The sequence below is a fragment of the Phalacrocorax carbo genome, chromosome 9, assembly GCF_963921805.1.
Source record: "Phalacrocorax carbo chromosome 9, bPhaCar2.1, whole genome shotgun sequence".
NCBI classification, from domain to species: domain Eukaryota; kingdom Metazoa; phylum Chordata; class Aves; order Suliformes; family Phalacrocoracidae; genus Phalacrocorax; species Phalacrocorax carbo.
Genome location: NC_087521.1, coordinates 1,868,113 through 1,886,368, shown reverse-complemented (window position 1 = coordinate 1,886,368; position 18,256 = coordinate 1,868,113). Strand labels below are relative to the sequence as shown.

The 18,256-nt window shown below is 42.9% G+C and overlaps 1 protein-coding gene across 11 annotated transcripts in view; it reads left to right on the top strand.

The window, feature by feature from the left end:
• GPHN (gephyrin) overlaps window positions 1–6,349 on the top strand; it is a 306,435-nt gene extending 300,086 nt beyond the window's left edge. For all 11 annotated transcript variants that reach the window (XM_064460104.1, XM_064460108.1, XM_064460105.1 and 8 more), the window contains 4 exons: window positions 733–797; window positions 2,036–2,139; window positions 3,348–3,444; window positions 5,344–6,349. In XM_064460104.1, the coding sequence (XP_064316174.1) occupies window positions 733–797; window positions 2,036–2,139; window positions 3,348–3,444; window positions 5,344–5,477 (400 nt within the window). In that variant the 3' untranslated portion in view covers window positions 5,478–6,349. The remainder of the gene's footprint in view (window positions 1–732; window positions 798–2,035; window positions 2,140–3,347; window positions 3,445–5,343) is intronic.
• The last annotated feature ends 11,907 nt before the right edge of the window (window positions 6,350–18,256 follow it).

Sequence of the window (18,256 nt, the reverse complement as noted above, 5' to 3'; positions counted from 1 at the left end):
TGAGTCCCTTTTTTGCCAGCCACATTTCTGAGCCATCACATTACTGTCCTATTTTTATAACCATAATAGCCCTGATAACAAGTCACTAAAAGTCACTCAGGAGCAGCTCTGAAAGGCAGAGAGAGCTCTTTACTGATAGATCTAGGTCTTACCTGACTGCAGCTCTGCCTGTGTATCTGAATTTGTTCATTTGCATACTAGCTAGCTGAAATACTGCTCCGTTGTCACTGCTGCTGCAGACAATGGAGTAAGGGAGATTAGAGTCATTAATGTTAGAAAAAATTTGGAGAGCCTTATATGGAAAACAAATACAGCTCTGTAGCTGCGTAATTTCAGTATTATTTCTTTGTTAGTTGGCTTCTAGCATGAAGATGGATTTAGATTTTTGATTACTAGTCGATCTGCTCTTAGATGTTTCCTCACCAGAAGCAGAATCGTCGTCTTAAAACTTCATAGCTGAATACCAAGAAAAACTAACAGTTCTGTCATCACAAAGAGAGCATTATACCCCCAGTATGGAAAAAGCAGCAGGTGCTAATGAACTGCTGAGAGAGAGAGAGATCCTGTTTTGTTTTCTTACCCAAGAGTTTTAAATAATAACTTGGCAGTGCTACATTAAGCGTTGGACTTGATGCTCTTAACGGTCTTTTTCAACCTAAACGATTCCATGATTCTATAACAATGTTCAGCCAAAGTCTAGTGCAGCTATTTAATACCTTTCCTTTTCCATAGCCTGCCAACAACTTTTGCAACTCTGGATATCGACGGCGTAAGAAAAATAATCTTTGCACTCCCAGGTAAGATATTCTGTGGATTACTTTTGTTCCTGTGCATAGACAACAGAGCTGAAACTGAATAGTGATGTTTCACGGCACCTGTGTCTGCTGTTGGCATCCCTAAGGAAGGTATTTGTAAGGTTTTCCCAGAAATTTCCAGAAGAGATAGACTCATAAGCATATACTAAGGAGTTGTTTCTTGTTCTTGCCCTCAGAATTTGCCAGTGTATAGGCCTTATGATTTCTTCCATCCAACAATTTCCTTGAGTTTTGTAAGTGGTACTATACAGGGGTGGTTTTTTTCCTACAGCTCATTCCACCTTCACAGTAAATATTCTGTGTGTTTAAGTCAGTGCATCCACCCCGAAGTATTGAAAACGGAGACAAAAATGAGGGAGTGCCAAGGAACGTGGCACAGAATTTTTTTATCATGATCGTCCCGTGGAACCAAAAGAGGGCAGCATTTCCTTAGGGTTGGGGCTGTAAGTCTCTATCCTCCTAAATCAGGAGGAGTTTTATTTTTATGGCTTTGACTTTGCATGGATTTCTGAATACACAAGAAATCCTGTTATTGATAAACTGGTGGTTTTCAGATGTATCTCTAGTGCTTTTTCCCTCTCATGTTTTAGTTGTGCAGTACATTTTCTTCCAGGGGAGAGAGATCAATGGAGTGTCTGTCTGATCATACTATTTACTTTAGAACTGACATCTAGGGAAGTCCAGATGTGTAAGACAAGCGGTGTTTGACAGACGTTGGTAATACACCTCTCTTAGGAGTCAACTGAAAACATATAAATCAGTAGAATTCTCCTAAGAATTTGTACTGAAGCATTTTGCCACTCTGTAAGGGAATTGAAAGTTATTTTTCCATAGGTCTTGGAAACCTTAGTCATGAATCAAGAGCCTGATCAGCTAGGACCTATACCTGTGCACAATAAACCCTGCCCCAGCCCCAGACAATTCTAGGCATAAGACAAAAGGCAACAGAGGAACAGAGGCAAATGGTGGGGCCTGAGGAACATGGGGTAGTTCTGGTCAGAGCAGGATTTCTTTCAACACACCATCAGCCAGAGAGGGTAGCTTTCAAAAGGTGTACTTGCCACACACCGCTCCAGTCTTGAATGAAATGTTTCCCATACATAGCCTGAAAAGCTCTTTAGAGTCCTTTAGAGTGCAATTGCAACAAAAACATGAGATTGCTTTCAGCATTTCAGAGTGAATCAAGAGGGAGTCACCACCAACTGTTCCTTGTCCTACAGGCAACCCTGTGTCAGCTGTTGTCACCTGCAATCTCTTTGTTGTTCCCGCACTGAGGAAAATGCAAGGTATCCTGGATCCTCGGCCCACCATCATCAAAGCCAGGGTAAGAAGCTTGTCTTCTATTCAAAATTTTTCTCAAGATGTTGAAGCAGAGCTCTTTGGGCTCTGAAAGGCTGTCGTTTGGGGAATCTGAGCCCTAGACTAGTTCTGTCAGGTTGAAGGAAGTTCACACAAACAGAGGTACATTCTCAATCTCTGTTAATGGTAATATTCAGTCCCATAATTTCTAAAAGGGAGATGGCCATCTAATGGAGCAAAATATACAGATACAGAGGCAGCCATGTGCCAGTCAGGCAGGAAGGACGCTTTCCTGTTTAAAAAAAAAAACATTTGTTTTAACCTGTGGTAAAAACTGCAGAGTAATCTGGGAGTACCTAAAGAGTTGGATAGCTTTCTATTAGCAATAGAAAATACAAACTTCAAAGCCTTTCTGTTCCTGAGTTATTTATATAAGTAATCGACATGACCCCCACCCTAGGCAATGTAACTCCCTTAAACTATTCATTTCACTCTTGCAAGAAACCATGGATATTGCAACTCTGTTTAATATAGATTCAAGGCATATTATTATAATATATATATTATTTCTATTTTCAATTCAAATAAAGTACCAAGGAACACATTACCCTTTATAGTTTTCCTAGTGTTATTGGCTATGCACTTTTCTCTTACTGCTTACCCTGTGTCTCTCTTTTACACTTCCTCAGGCATCCAGTTTTTTCTTTATCTCGCAGCTAAATATTCTAAAACAGAGAGCAATTTGTAGTGACCCTCACTTTTGCATGAATTTTCCAATATGGTCCATTAAATTCCATTGTGAGCCATCCCCTGTATATCTTTTCATTTCAAAGATATGCCATTTCCCTTTTGTCAGAGCTAGCAGGATTTTGAGCGCGAATAAAATTTTTATCTTTATGCAGTGTAATCCAGAGACCAGAAATTCTAAAGCTTTTTTTCCAGAGAAATACTATCTTTAAACTCACAGTAAAGGAACAGCTTTGGAATATTCCACTTAGTGCATGTAGACTCCATCATACACTTTGATATTGTAATATCACAGTTGTATTTCCCTTAAATACTGCAGTCTCTACCTGCTACAGCATTTGATCTTGCACTAGACACTATTTGACCTCAGAATGCAAGTTTTTTAAAAAGACTGGTTTTATGGAAAAACAATTGAGCAGATGATTCCTTTGTCTTAGTGCAATCTGAGTGCATGAAATTGTCACCATTTCTTTGCTTCTTCTGCAGTTATCATGTGATGTAAAATTGGACCCCCGCCCAGAATATCATCGGTGCATACTGACTTGGCATCACCAAGAACCACTACCTTGGGCACAGAGTACAGGTTAGTGCCCGCTCAGACGGACTGGCAGACACACTCGCACAGGTCCTTGCCTTCCTGCGTACATGTCTAAAAGCAACCAAGCCTGTGCACCTGTTTTTCCTTAGAACCGTCCTTACGCAGAGTGATTTGCTGACATACTTGTGTGCACGCTTACATGTACATTAGTATAAAATTCAGTCATAAAATTATGTGCCGACTTTACCATTAAAACTTCTTTCTTCTGAATAACCTGCCTTTACACACACACACACCCACACACACCCCCCACCTGTATGCTTGCATGTGTGCATACATTCCTTTTTACAAACATCTGCCCATGCTTACTTGCACTCACAGGCGCATTTGCTTACTTTTGCTCTTGTGCACGTACTAAACAAACACAAGTTGGGGCATAGGTAGGGACAATACAAATAAAAGCAGTGTGATTCTAGCTGAACTGGAAAAGTAGAAGAGATAGCAGAGGCTGTATATGTTCTCTTAAAGCAGACTTTTATTAGTCATGTTTGCTACCTAGGGATACTTCTGGATACTCAGCTGCAGATGAGGTAAATACTATATTTGAATACTTCTCTAGCTGTATACTGCTAGAAGACCAACTCTGCCAGTTTCTCAAGAGATTCAGGACCTTAAACAACTGTCTTTTTGCTACATCCAAATTATTCAATACAAAGCAGTACGTCTCCACAGGGAAGACATTAGCTCAAATGCATCTTACTGTTTACCCAGAGAGTTCTTACCATTGACTCCCAAGATCACACAGCCTCTGACATATTTCCAGGTATAAGTCAAGGTATTACTTACTTCTATCACACTGTATGTCATTCAACTCTGTTTTGTTGTGCACCTCTTCTTCCCTTACACATGCAGACTGTGTAAGGGCACAACTTTTTATTGCATTTTCATTTTTTGTCAGTACTACCAATATGATACTGTTTATCATCAGGACATGTTGTGAAGCTCAGTGTCGCACAGAAACCCGTTCTTTTGAGGTTGTATATGTTACGGCTTTACACAGCCGGCCACTGTAACAGGGTCTGACCCTAGGATCCCACTGAAAAATGGGAAGTCTGAGTGAAGGTTTCCAATTCCTTTTATTAGTTCTCAGGTTACAGCTTGAGCTGAGTGCTTCTGGAGAGGGATCCCTACCCCAGATCACACCCTCCAATTATACCTGTACCGCCCAGCACGCGATCCCCGAGTCCAATCACTTAATTCTGGCCGGTGGCCTCTTGATTTCTTATTGGTTTTCATTGTCACTGGGCTGGCCTTCTTCTGAAGTTACCTCATTCTCTTGGAATTGTTTCCTTGGTCCTTATCTTCTTCGTTCTGCTTGCATCTGCCGGATTCAGCTAGTTCTGTGTTAGCAGCATTAGTTTTATCAAAAAGTTTACTCTCCATCAGCTCGTGAGGCCTAAGGCTTCGACTACTTTAGCTACTAGTGCTAAGCTCCTAATGCTAAACGAGACTATTCAGAGAGAAGAATACAGTTTCTATAAGGGTATATTAAATACATTCTAGACTGAGATGGTTTCAGTCTTTCTACAATCGGAATTAGGTACACAAATTGAAAAAATATAGTAATTTTTTTAGGATTAGATATTCCAACAGAAAAGCAATTTACTATGACAAGATACGAGGTACAGGTAATGTGGAAGGCTGGCTAGGAAAGGAATCAGTAGAGGGAATGAGGGTTTTGAGAGCCAGAGCGACGAGAGGCCGACTAATTCTCCACAGAGTTCTCTGTTTCCATCCACCTTGGAAAAGCAAGATCCCAGCTCTGTAAATACATTAGCAACATCAGCGTCTTCGTAAGAGCAGCTCTTGTTTCCTGTGTGGCGTGTTGCAGCCTTTGAAACTAACTGAAAGCTTAACTGAAATGTTTCTCTCGCTCTCCTGTAGGGAATCAGATGAGCAGTCGTCTGATGAGTATGCGCAGTGCCAATGGACTGTTGATGCTACCTCCAAAGACAGAGCAGTATGTGGAGCTTCACAAGGGGGAGGTGGTGGATGTCATGGTCATTGGAAGGCTATGATGTCACCAGCAAGAGCGAAGCTTTTATGCATGTCCACATGTCATTGACTGTATCCTGTAATATGCAACGGCACAGCTAGTTTTTCTGATTTGGATAAAAGTTGATCAGTATAGTCAACATCTTGAATTATATTTCAAATGGAATTTAAATAAATACCTTTTAAAAAAAAAACTTTAAAACAAATCTAACAAAGAAATTTATTCTGATTATATCAAAGCAACTTTTCCTTTCCTTGCAATTGCTTTGTGTGTTCAATGCTAGTTCTGATAGCGGTAGCTTTTAGTAGACAGCAGTAGGTGCCTGCAGAACTTGTGTTTTTTCTCATCTTTAAGATACAACTACTTATGCTCTTAAAACAAGGCTGTCTGCTTATTTATACTAGCGTAAACAACACCTGGATTTCCCTTATTAGTATGCTTCATAACTGCTTCACAGAGAGCTTCTGCTTGTTCTTTATCTTGTGTCTCGTGTTGATGTGCACAGTGCCAAAAGCAGAGTGGCTGCACTGGGAACCCAATGAAGCCCCGAGGTTTTCTCACCTCGCTGAGCATTCAGGGATCGCTCTCGTCCCAGCAGCCACCCAGCTCCGTACTCTTGGGCAGTAACTGGATACCTTTTATTTCAACAAACAAAAAAATTGCTTCCTTAAGTGCTGACAGCCTTTTTAACCAATACATTTAAAAATGTACAGAACTGAAAACTAAAACAAATCAAAGACTGATCTTGTACAGATATTAGTGTTACCAGCATTTGTGTGGAAATTAAATGAGCAAAGAAATAAAACTAATGTTAAACAACTCTGTACCATAACATTTTCTGTAATGATATTGAAACTTAAATGAATAAAAAAAATCCTCAATCATTATTTAAAATTTCACCTGTTTAGCCTTGTTGTTTGAACCAAAAAAAAATAGTCATTTAAGAGAGTATTTGGGGCGGGCGAAGAGGACAGGAAGGAAGGGAAAATAGGATATGAATCTAGGGCCTTCCCTCATGTACAGTATCATGACTGAACTGAAAATACAGAGCGAGCTCTCTCTCACTCGAAGGAGGCAGCATTTGCGGGGGTTTACAATTGGACTGGTCAAAGCTGGAGAATACTTTTTTTTCCCTCCATCTAAATTGCACAGCAGTTACAAAGAGCCCTTGTGCTGCTTTGTGTGGAATTTGATAGCATTCATACTTTTTTTCATTAGAATCTCTTTTTGATACTGGGGCTATTCAGCCCTTGCCAGATTATGTATTTTGGTAATGTCTCATTTCATCTTGGATTAAGACCGCAAAACGCTCTCCCATCAGCTCCATGCATGAAGCCAGAACATTTGTCCGTAGTATTTGTTGAAGACTTAGTCAGGGACGACACAAAAAACTGGGTTTAAGTCCTGCCTGCCACAGGGGACCAGAGGTGTAGTTTTACGACAATCGCAGGTGGCATCCCTGAGGCTGGTTTTAAAACCAAACTCTGCTGTGCAACAGCCTGAATACTCCCTGCACAGGCCATTGCAAAGGCCGAAGGCTGGTGGGCATACACAGCGTTCAAGGGCGCTCCAGGGGCTGACCTTTCAGAAAAATAGTAACACAACTTGCTGATCATATTTCTTTGTTCTGGACTACGTGTCCACATTTGTGAACACTCTATGTAGCAGCGGGATGGTACCAAATTAGATTAATGAATGCCTGTATTTACTGCATCAATATTGCAAACCACAGAAGACAGAAGAGAGAGGAGAGTTAACTCATCTCTGAGAAATAATGTAGAATACTGCCTTCTATAATCCAAAGGATTATGATATAGTTAGGAGTTGTTATAGGCAGCGCATATAATGAAAATTGGAAACTTATAAAGGACACCAGTAACAACCACCTCGGGGCAGATTGTTCATGCAATTGGAGATGCTAGACAAAGATAAAAGAGAGGTGTGAGGAAACGTAGCCAGAAATATCTTGGGTCTGGTTTACATTAAAAACATACTCAAAACAAATGTGGCAGAGAAGAGTTGGCACAGTGCTGTGTATAATGCATGGCTCTGTTTAAACCGTATCTTGGCATCGTAACACTCAACTACCACTGTACCAAATAAAGCATTTAGAGGTTAATCAGGATAATTTTTTTCCAAATCACTGATCATATAAACTGCTTTAGCCACTCTGCTGTCTTTTGTAATCCCCTCTGTCCAGCATTCAAACTTTTATGCAAGAAAATAAGCTTTGCAGTTTCTGAGAGAGACGTTCACTGTCCAGCCTGCCCTAACTCTGAAAGCCATAGCAGTATGTTTGAGAGGTAACTGGGAGCAGCATAATAAATCGTTATTACAACGATGTCTCAATTATCAAGCCTAAAATCTGAAGATTTTGCCTTGGTTATTTTAATGTAAATGGATATAAATGTGATAAAAATAGATAAATTCAAATCACTTCTTTAACATTCCCAACTCATGGTTTCAGGAGAGGTTGGAGGCTTCAGAACAGAAATCAAGGACAAACGGATCTTCAAGTATGTGGTTTCTTTGGTTCAAGGACTGAGACTTGTAAATGGAAACATTTTAAGGAAAATTTTCACTATTTTTACTTCTCTAGATAAGGTTTTAGCACAATCAGAATAGCAACTTACTTAACAACAAGAAGCAATGCCAGCAATGACTGAAGATACGGTTGGTATTCCAGCATTTGTAGTTGTCTTCTTGTTGCAGCATTTTCTTCAGCAACTACACATGGGAATGATCATACACAGCGGGCCTTCTGAGTCCCATTCGTCCACCTGGGATAATCCTACAGTGACCTACAAATCATACAGCTGGGTGTGAAACATCATTCCAGAATTGGCTGTATTCGATCAGATAAACAGAATAATAGACCCTCCTCTTCCAAACGCTAATTTCAAGACTTTAATTACAGAAATTACAATGCTAGTGCTATCTTGATATTAAAATATTCTAAACATTAAATGTCTTTAATCTGTAGGTGGTTATTACAGCTCTGTATGACTCCAGAGATTACTAATTAACGTGGAATCTTTAGCCTTTTTGATTCTTGAGCTGAAGGGTTGCATTTAAAACATATTACAACACGGATACTGCTTAAGGACAAGGTGCAACTGGAATCACCCTGCAGGTTCTTTGTCCCCCCAGCTTGCTGCCCTGCACCAAGTGCCTACAGTTGTCTTCTTTGACACATCTCAGCCCTTGAGACGTGCTGCTTGCCTCATGCCCTTTAAAGATGATCTTCAGGGCACAGACAGTCTGCACGTACCCTGCAGTGACCACGGAAGTGCCTAGTATGGTGACTGGATCCACCTTTTCCTTCCAGTTGCCTTGGTTCCAAGCCTGTCAGTGTTAGGCTGGTGCACGCAAGCCTCGTTGCCTTCGTATGGCAGCGGTGTTCGGGGCCTGCCTCAAGTCATGCTCAGGGAAGCTCTTCAGGCTGACACCTCTGCCAGCACTTGCAGGGCAGGAACTATGTCTGAGAGCTGAGGCTTTAGTGGGACATGTTATTTTGGAAAGCAGATGCCAGGCTAAGATGGCCCAGCACTTCCTATGGCCCGCTATTATGTTCTAATACTCAGCTTCTCAAAAATAGCACTGTCACCCAAACTGTGAGGTTTTGTGGTAGATAATGAAAATATACATTATCTCAAACAAAAGAAATGTATCACAACTTTGTTTTCTTACATGAGGTGTTTCCAGGAAACACTGAGGTGTTTCCAGGTACCTGTATTTTCAGTTGACAAAGACAAGACAAGTAAGGGCCAGATAGCAAAAAGCTGTGAGTATTGGTTAATGCTGGAGACACACCTCAGGAAGTGCTTAAAGATTCATCAGCAGTCAAGTTCAATAGCTGTTTTAAAGACGGAGCCTCCTTCTTGGCTATGTTTAGTTGTATGGTTGGATATATAGCTTTGTACTTACTTCCCTGTCAAGTGAGGAGTCAGAGCCCGATTCAGGTTACATTATCAAGCAGTAGACTGGGCTGACATGTAATGACCCTTATACTCTTCCTCTTACCTGACAGGAAGCTAAGAATAAGATGGAAGAGGGTAGATGTTGAAATGCTGAAACACAAAATTTGCCAAAAAAATTTATTTTTCCTTAGTTGGAAAATTGAAACTAGTTTTTAATACCAAGGAAAAAAAGCATGAAAATTGTCATTTATGCTGACACTTTCCAAACATTTCTAATAGACTTTTATCCCAAATAAGTTCAGGAATATATTCCTAACATAATATTTCTTTCATGAGGTTATTTTACACATTTCCCAAAATACCAGGTAAGAAACACTTTGTTCAAATGCTTTCTATCCATGGTAGTCTCCTTCCTGAAGCTAAAGTCAGCTGGCATTACTCCCATGAAAAAGCTGAATTTTAGCACCACAGGTTAGACTGGGAAGGGCATTTATGCACATGGTCAAAGAAAGCAGAGACATTTCTAGGCGAGGGGGCCAACAAGGTCATCAAAGTCACAACTACTGATGAAGAAAAAGGATTTGCAGTGGGGAGAACCATCCCAGCAGCTGATGATCACTGAAGCAGCAATCTGTTGACTAGACACAAGGTATAGTTTCCCGTGGCAGTATTTGGTCAGTACGTTGCAATTAAGTCCCGTAACCTCATGATGAAGAACATGATCTCTAATAACTGTCACTCCTGAATGGTTTGGCAACCCCTTCGCCTTCCTAAAGCCAGCCAGTTTCAAAAGAGAAAACACAGCATTTGCACCCCTTCAGCATGACCCCACCAGCAGCTGACCGTCTCTATTTACTCAGAGTGAAAAAACCCAGATTGTTGTTTCTTCTGTGTTTTCTTTTATGGATTGTCTTCTGTGTTTTAATTCAAACTTGACTTTTGTTTTCTAGTAAGTATATCCCAGTCTCCTCCCGGAAAGGTGAGTCCCCGTGCTGGATTCAAACTCAGGATTGAAATGCAAACACTTCGTGGCTAATTCATGGGGAGGAAAAGCCTGTGGGTTTTGCAGATATTCCAGCCCCATGATGTGCTGCTAGTTGCATGTTTTCTGAAAGGGCTTAGTGACTCGCATTCAGCATTAGATGAAGACCTGCTCTGTGCATTCATGCCATATTGCACACAAGCTGACAAAGCTCTTGGAATATAAAGCCTTCAAAAGGGTGACACACAGATGCTCAGTAGCTCTCTAGTTGTCAGACTGGTCTGGCTGGGATTACTTTCTCCATCCCAGCACTCTACAGTAACATCCAGCATGCTCTGTCCCTATGCAAAGATTTCTGCATTTGCATGGACCCAATTTGGGTTTAAAAATACAGGCAGCCAACTTAATTTTTGCAGAGTTAATTCACAAGCAAAACCAAAACCTGCGTGTACACCAGTAACTCCACAGATAATCTGAACATACCAGGGAAAGCAAACGCACTAGCATGGTCTTGATAACCAGCGATTCAAAAGTATCTTCAAGAAAAGTATAAGAGAAGATGGAAGGTAAGTGTATATCCATGGTAAAACTACCTTAGGAACAACAGCAGGGTAAGATCTCACAACCCTGATTTACTCTTTCTGTAGGGGCAGAACAGTGACAGATTGAGAGCCTTATCCAGATGCCTTTGCTTCCATTAAAAAAAAAAAAATAAAGGTCATAGTGCGATTCTGACAATGGCACACAAAAACCTGTCCCACCGGCCTGACAAGAAAGCATGCAAAGGGGCTTTTATCAGTACCTGCCATTGTCCATGTGGACTTCACTGTGGCCCAAGATGGTCTGAAAAGATGCCATTGCCAAAGAGAAATCAGAAGATCAGCAGGACAAATGAGAGTTTTACATCAAAGATGTAAAGCTTTATAAAGCAACATAGCACATTGTTGCCTGTCTGACAAAAGCATTTCCTAACTGTTGTGGCAAAGTAACCAGTGAGTTCCTCATTTTGAAAAGCCGGGTTGTTTGGAGCACTAAGGGGGACCCAGTTCTGCAGCCATGGGCCGACCAGGCACTGGGTCAGGAGAAGCCAGCCTGGATGTTTGCAGACACAGCTTCCTGCACTGACAGTGGCTGGTACCAGCAGGAGAAGGCAGCTTCTGTGGGACTACTTGAGAAACTGCTGAGAAGGAGATGACATAATGCCAGCAGGTCCCCTGCGCTGTGTGGCCTGTGTGCTTTTAGATACTTTTTTTTTTTAACAAAATGTATGTACCTCTTGCAAAAAAGTGGCTAATAGCTGCTAGCTCAGGAAGAAAGAGTATAATGCACAGCAAGTAGATAATGATCCATCTTCCAAAAACTGCCCCAGCATCCACAGTGTTTGTGGCAAGAAGTCCCACACTTTCACAGTGTGAAGCAGCATCTCCTCTGTTTCGTGCTGAATCTGCCACCTCCTAGTGCTGTTTGATGCCTCTTAGGCATCATCTGGATTAAGAGCCCTAATCTCTGTAGTCTTGCCCTTTGTAGTCATGTTCTGCCTCCAAGGGTCCGTAAATTGGATCATCTCTTTTGCGCCTCTTTGCTCCCTCTTCAGTTTTACTACATTCTGTCTGAGCCAAGGAGGCTGGAACTGCACACAGTATCAAAAGTCATCACTAGCTCATATAACCACAAAATGATGGCTTCCTACTTGTTCTCTACTTCCTAATAGTTGTTTTTTTTCCTTCGGTGCATTTTTATGGATCTTAAAATACAGACAACCTTAAGGTCTCATTCTTAACTGGTAGCAGTCAAACTAAAAACAGTAATTGTAACAACAGTTCAAGAAAATGTTTTCCTCATATGCATCATTTTATTTTTATCTGTGTTGAATTTCCTCAGCTATTTTAACTCACTTCCACTCAATTTTGAGCAATCCATCTTCAGTTCTTAGTCCTGGTAAATTAGTATCTTCCTTTTAGTTGCCTTTAATTTAATCTGATAAAGGAGACAGCATTTTATTGCCTCAGCTAGGAATCTGTTCTATACTGTGTGAAAAGACCTGCTTTGGTGGCTTGATGGCTATGCTATAATATTGATACTTTACCTTATTATGCCTGATCTTTTCTTGTGGTTTATTGCCAGCTGGATCGCCCACTGGTGCTGACAGGCTCTTCATCTGTGCTCTTATTTCAGGATGCTGTTGCATCACTTTGGAGAACTGTCAGCTGACCTAATAAATTCGGTACATGGTTTAGGTGGCACTTCAGGAGGCATGGTGGTGTTGGGTTGACAGTTGGACTTGATGATCTTGTCACCAAAATTGGGAATAAACCTCGTAACACCAATGTAGTGTTAAAAGGCAGGCATTCTTTATTCACGGCACCGAATGCATGGGGGCTCGCTCCACCTAACATGCATACCTTACACACCTTTCCCATGTGATTTATATAGACCAAAAATATACAAATTCATTATATCCACACATAGTCAATAGTATTCTCTTTGGTGATTGGCACAAACTTGCTCACTTCACATGTAAATTATCGCGTAGACTCGGTTGTCCTCTCCCATTGTTCTCTTCTGAGTAGGTGGTGTTACTTGGGTCGGTGGTCCGTGAGTCAGTGGTCTCGATCTCCCCCTGCCAGAATTACCTTTTACCTACCTGGTTCTTAACCTTGGCAGTCCTGGCCAGTTTTCTCAGTCCACTACATGGAACCACATTTTGTCATCCTCTTCTGACAGAAACACATTGTCTATTGTTTCATTTGCATTAATGATTATCTAGAGACTAAAATACAGATCAAAGAATACAAGGATTTGTCTACTCCATGTCCCCAGACTTAATGTCCAGCTGGATAGGGCTGTACAAGGAGTATAGCGACATCCACGGTTGGCTAATTCCATCACTCTGGTTACAATCTTAGAGGTCATTCCAACCTTAATGATTCTATGAAATCCTGTTATCCCAAAATGTGGGTTGGTTCGCCTGGTGTGCAAAACACCAAACTACACAGAGAGCAGAGGTATTTAAGTCATTTTTGTGCAAAGATTAGCGCTAGGTGGTAACCCACAAAGCTAGCACCCCGCACCAAGAAACTACAAGGCATTTATACGGTTAAATGTGTCAATCATGGCTAATATTCACATGCCTCAGCTAATAATTAGTTAATTTCTTTCTCGCTTGGATGTACCAGTACAACTACTCACTTTTAATTTACCACACATGCTCACAGATTAAGGGACTTCTAGAGGGGGGCAGTTTCTGGCCTATGGGCCTGAATTTTAGTACTATAACGAGGATATTTCCCCTACTGGGATACTTTGTTTTAGTTCTTATCTACATCCCAATTAGTTGTCCTTCTTGACTATGCACTTTATCACCCCATTCTCAGAGGCTTCTGAGGCGGGATGTTTGCTTTGATCAGTCTCTTAGCTCTCCTCAAGGATATAGTGGTAAAACAAGTGCTCCTCTGTCTCTCAGTTTCTGTCTCTGGCCCTCAACTTCTGTTTTGCCAGGCTCACATAGTCCATCGCTATGTCTTTAGTGAACAGTTCCAAAAATTCCATTTTCTTAGGGATATCAATCCCACCTAAGACAAGACCATTCTCATGCATACATGGAGAAGCTGCAGTAAAAAAAAAAAAATTGGCTTAATATTTTCCTATAGGTTTCTTGTATTTGGATGAGGGTGCTGCAAGAGGCATGTTCATGATGAAGACTGGTGGGCAATGTCTTGGGATGTGGCTCTGCAGAGCCCCGTGGTAAGTGCGTGTTCCACACTTAGGGCACTTAGCTCACAGGAACGTGTAGGTGAGTGAACTGGACCCAACACCTATTACAGCCGGTTGCTTGTGGCATACCATGCCTTTCTGCAAGCACAGCCTGTTGGGGCTTTTGTGTCAGTGCTAGGTAGCTATTCATCACTAAAGTTATTGAATAATGAAAATAAAAATGGCCTGAGAGCTACTTATCTGCCAGTCTTTCAGGAGGGGAGAGGTACACATGCAGATGCAAGGTTACTTGGACCCATCTAAATAAATGATAGTTAGACTGCGCTGTGCATCCATGATTAACTTTCTGTAATTTACTCCCTACTGGCCAAATCCAATCAATTTGACCAATGTGCTACGAAAAAACAGAGAACAGAGCAGAAGACAGGATTTAATATGCTCTTGGCAGACTGCGTTGCTAAGGAGTCATGCTGCTGCCTTCTCCATTTGTTGGAGTTTTTCTAAGAGGTGGTGCCTAGGGTTAGATTAAAACAAAAACTCAACAAAAATAACAGTCCTTTGTTTAGGGGAGTGATGACATGCACACACACAAAGGAGCACAGAGAGGATGGCAGGTGGGAGAACCTGAATAAGACCCTGCCCACTACTCCCAGGCCCATGGCAGGAGCCATCGGCCCATCAAAGGACCATCACCACAAACCAAAGCACAGGTGCACAATTGCAGGCGGGAACCCAAGTTAAGGACTCGTAGGAACTGGCTGGGCTTCTCCTAGGGCTGTCACAGGAGTGCCTCAGCCCTTGCCCAGGTGTGAAACCCATCAACATGGGGCAATGGGAGGGTTCTCACAACTATCTTTCAGACTATGGGAGGTTACTGCCTGGGCATGCAGGACTCATTATGGGATGCAGGGGAAAAGCATTTTAGGATTGCACAAGATTTAGGGGTTGTTTAGGAGAGGAACCAAAAGTGGTGAAAGGAATGAGTGTAGGGGATTAGGAGGAACAGATGTAGGAGTAGAAGGCTAAAGGGATAAAAAAGGGCTGGTCAAGCGTCAATGTATGCTTGTCTGGCCATCCCCTGCCTGACCACAGGCTGTCCTGTCTTATTTTAATGACATTTATGTCATTTCTAACTCTTTTCCTGGGTGCGGACGAGAAAAGACAGACCATGGGAGGAGCTAGCTACTCCAGGGGAGTCCCAGACGGCTACTGGAGAGACCATGGGGTCTGTGGGTCATATGAGATCCATTTGTGCATGTGTGTGTCTGTGCATGCATAGGTGTCTCGAGGGGGGGAGGCACCAAGGATCCAGGACCAGCTACCAGGTGGACTCTGTGTCTGAAGCCAGATACTGCAGAGACTACAATGCATGTGTGTCTGAGTGAGGGGGCTGTATCAGCAATAGGAGTGGGGTTGCACCCTCAGGGGCTTCTATGTCCAGGTGCCAGAAGCTGGGGAGACTGGGATCCAGGGACCAGATATGGGCCAGAGTGAGTGTCTGAGCCCAGCTGCTGAAGGGATACAGATTGTACATGTCTATATTTCCCACTACTGGACTTTCATCCTGATCAGCTGGAGGGGGGAACAGGATGAGGCCATCAGGGCTGTCTGTATTTGTGAGTGCTGTATGTATGTGATTTTTTTTGTGTTGTACCTACTGGGAATACATGTTCAGCCTTATTATTGGTTGGACCTAGGGGCATGGAGGTGCAGCAGCCCCACTTCTGTCAGGCTACCAGATTCACCCCACCCCCTCAGCCCAAAGCCACACAAAACATGTCTCAAAAAACTGATCACAACGTCTTGCAATAGCTGATGCATTACCCTGAGACTGGGACGTTAAATACATGTCAACACATTATGGCAATGAGTGTTGCAGAGGCGCCTGACCTAGCTAGCACTGCCCGTGCCAGAACATGCACATGGCACAACAGAGCATCATACAGTAATGCTTAGGGGTGAAATTGTTATTATCTTGCACTACAAGAGTCCTTGTGGCTCTGCTGCTTCCTAACACTGTCTTAGCTCAGACTGTCATTCCTTTGGTATGGGCATGCCACACTTACTGCACGGTCCAAACAAGGGCTGAGCGTATGTATCTGTTTGGGGTCGGTAGACAGGACTTGCACCTTCCACGGTTCAGGTAAGAGCTGTGACCCCTTGACTGTGGAGTCAGTCTCCTCCAGCTCAGTCAGTTGTGCTGGTGTTTGCAGTTATGTTTCCATTGGCTAGAGAGGGAAAGGCAATTCAGTGTTGAAAAAGGGCTTGGTGTGGTGGTGGTTTTGCTGGAGCAATGCTATTTATCCTTCTCTGGCCATGTATATTACGCTGCTGAAATCCAGCTGGGAAAGAAAAGCACCGTTGTTTTCCATGCTGGATCAGAATTGTCTTGTATAGTGGAAAGAGCAGAAAGGATTTCTGCTGGACATTGTTATGTCAATGCATAGTATTATCAGCCAGCCCAGCAGCTGTCCTGTTGTGGGCCCTACCTAAGCAAGGGTGGATATGTACCCACCCAAAGGAAGCTGTGTACCGGCAAAGGCAATCGCACAACAGTTCTTCAAACTCTCAGGCAACATAACTCTCATTTTGTAATATCAATTCTGTTTCAACCAGCCTAGTGTTCAGTCATGGCCTGAACCCTGCCCAAGCACCAGGCTGAGTTGGAAGCAGCAGTTTTATCACTTAAGGTGAAAAAGAGGAGGTAACACGATAGATAGATTGATTATGACATCACCTGGCTGATCAGAAAGGTTACTATGGCAAAAGAATGGAGAGAGAGAGAGAAGCTAAAATTTACAAACCAGAGTGCCCTGGTTTCAGCTGGGGTAGAGTTAAATTTCTTTGTAGTAGCCAGTATGGGGCTGTGTTTTGGAGTTTTGCTGGAAACAGCGGTGATAATGTGGAGATGTTTTAGTTGTTGCTGAGTAGCGCTTACACTGGTCAAGGACTTTTTCAGCTCCCCGTGCTCTGCCGGGGGCACAAGGAGCTGGGAGGGGGCACGGCCAGGACAGCTGACCCAAAGTGACCCAAGGGATGTCCCACACCATATGGTGTCATGCTCAGCATATAGAGCTGGGGAAGAAGAAGGAAGGGGGGGACGTTTGGACTGATGGTGTTTCCCTTCCCAAGTCACTGTTATGTGTGATGGATCCCTGCTTTCCTGGGGAGGGCTGAGCACCCGCCTGCCCGTGGGAAGGAGGGAATGAATGCCTTGGTTTGCTTTGCTTCCATGCACAGCTTTTGCTTTACTTATTAAACTGTCTTTATCTCAAACCATGAGTTGCCTCACTTTTACTCTTCTAATTCTCCCCCCCGTCCCACCGGGGGGGAGTGAGCGAGCGGCTGCGTGGGGCTGGGTTGCTGACTGGGGTTAAACCATGACAGAGAGCAAGACACATGAATACAACCTGCATTTTAAATTGGCTCATTAACACTCAGGCCAGGGCCCTGAGTGCACCAATAGATCCTAACTGCCCTGACCAGCCTCACCTGAGTGCTTCACCCACACCCCCTGCCCATGGGTCTGGGAAAGCCACTTAAGCCCTGGCCTGGGCACCTAGTCCTTGTTTGACAGAGGCTATAGGTGTATCTAACACCAGCTCTGACTCCTGGGTGGACTTTCTTGGATGTCTGTTACAGTCCTGTCTGCTGCTGGTCCTGACTGGACTCCTGGAACAGAGTCTCAGGATGGACTCTAGATCTGATTCTGCACATTGTCTTGCCTGTGCCTGTTAGCAGACCCTGTTACCACCATCCTGCTCAGCCCACTTTGGTTTCTGTGGAACTGGAGGACTATGCCTTGATTTTTGAAGGCGATGCCTCTGCAGAGGTCATTCTTGCTCCCGGCTTATCATTCCTCATGGAGCAGACCAACTCTTGCTGTTCCCTGGCAACCTGCACTACATGGTTAATACCTACACAAAAGCCTCTGTCCTCACAGGCCCTTAACATGCCTGTATTACAGGTCAATCCATGCTACCTGTTACCACTATGCCCTGGTGCAACCAAGAAATGGAGTTGCTGCCAGGACTGGTGAGAGCAAAACCCAGGTGATGTATTGTGATGCTAGCAGTGATGGGGTTGAGTTCTTCCAAACCGCCCTGCCTCTTATGACAAAACTCGCTGCCTCATGTACACATATTCACGTACTGCTTCTCTTCATATCATCGCTTCTTAAAGAAA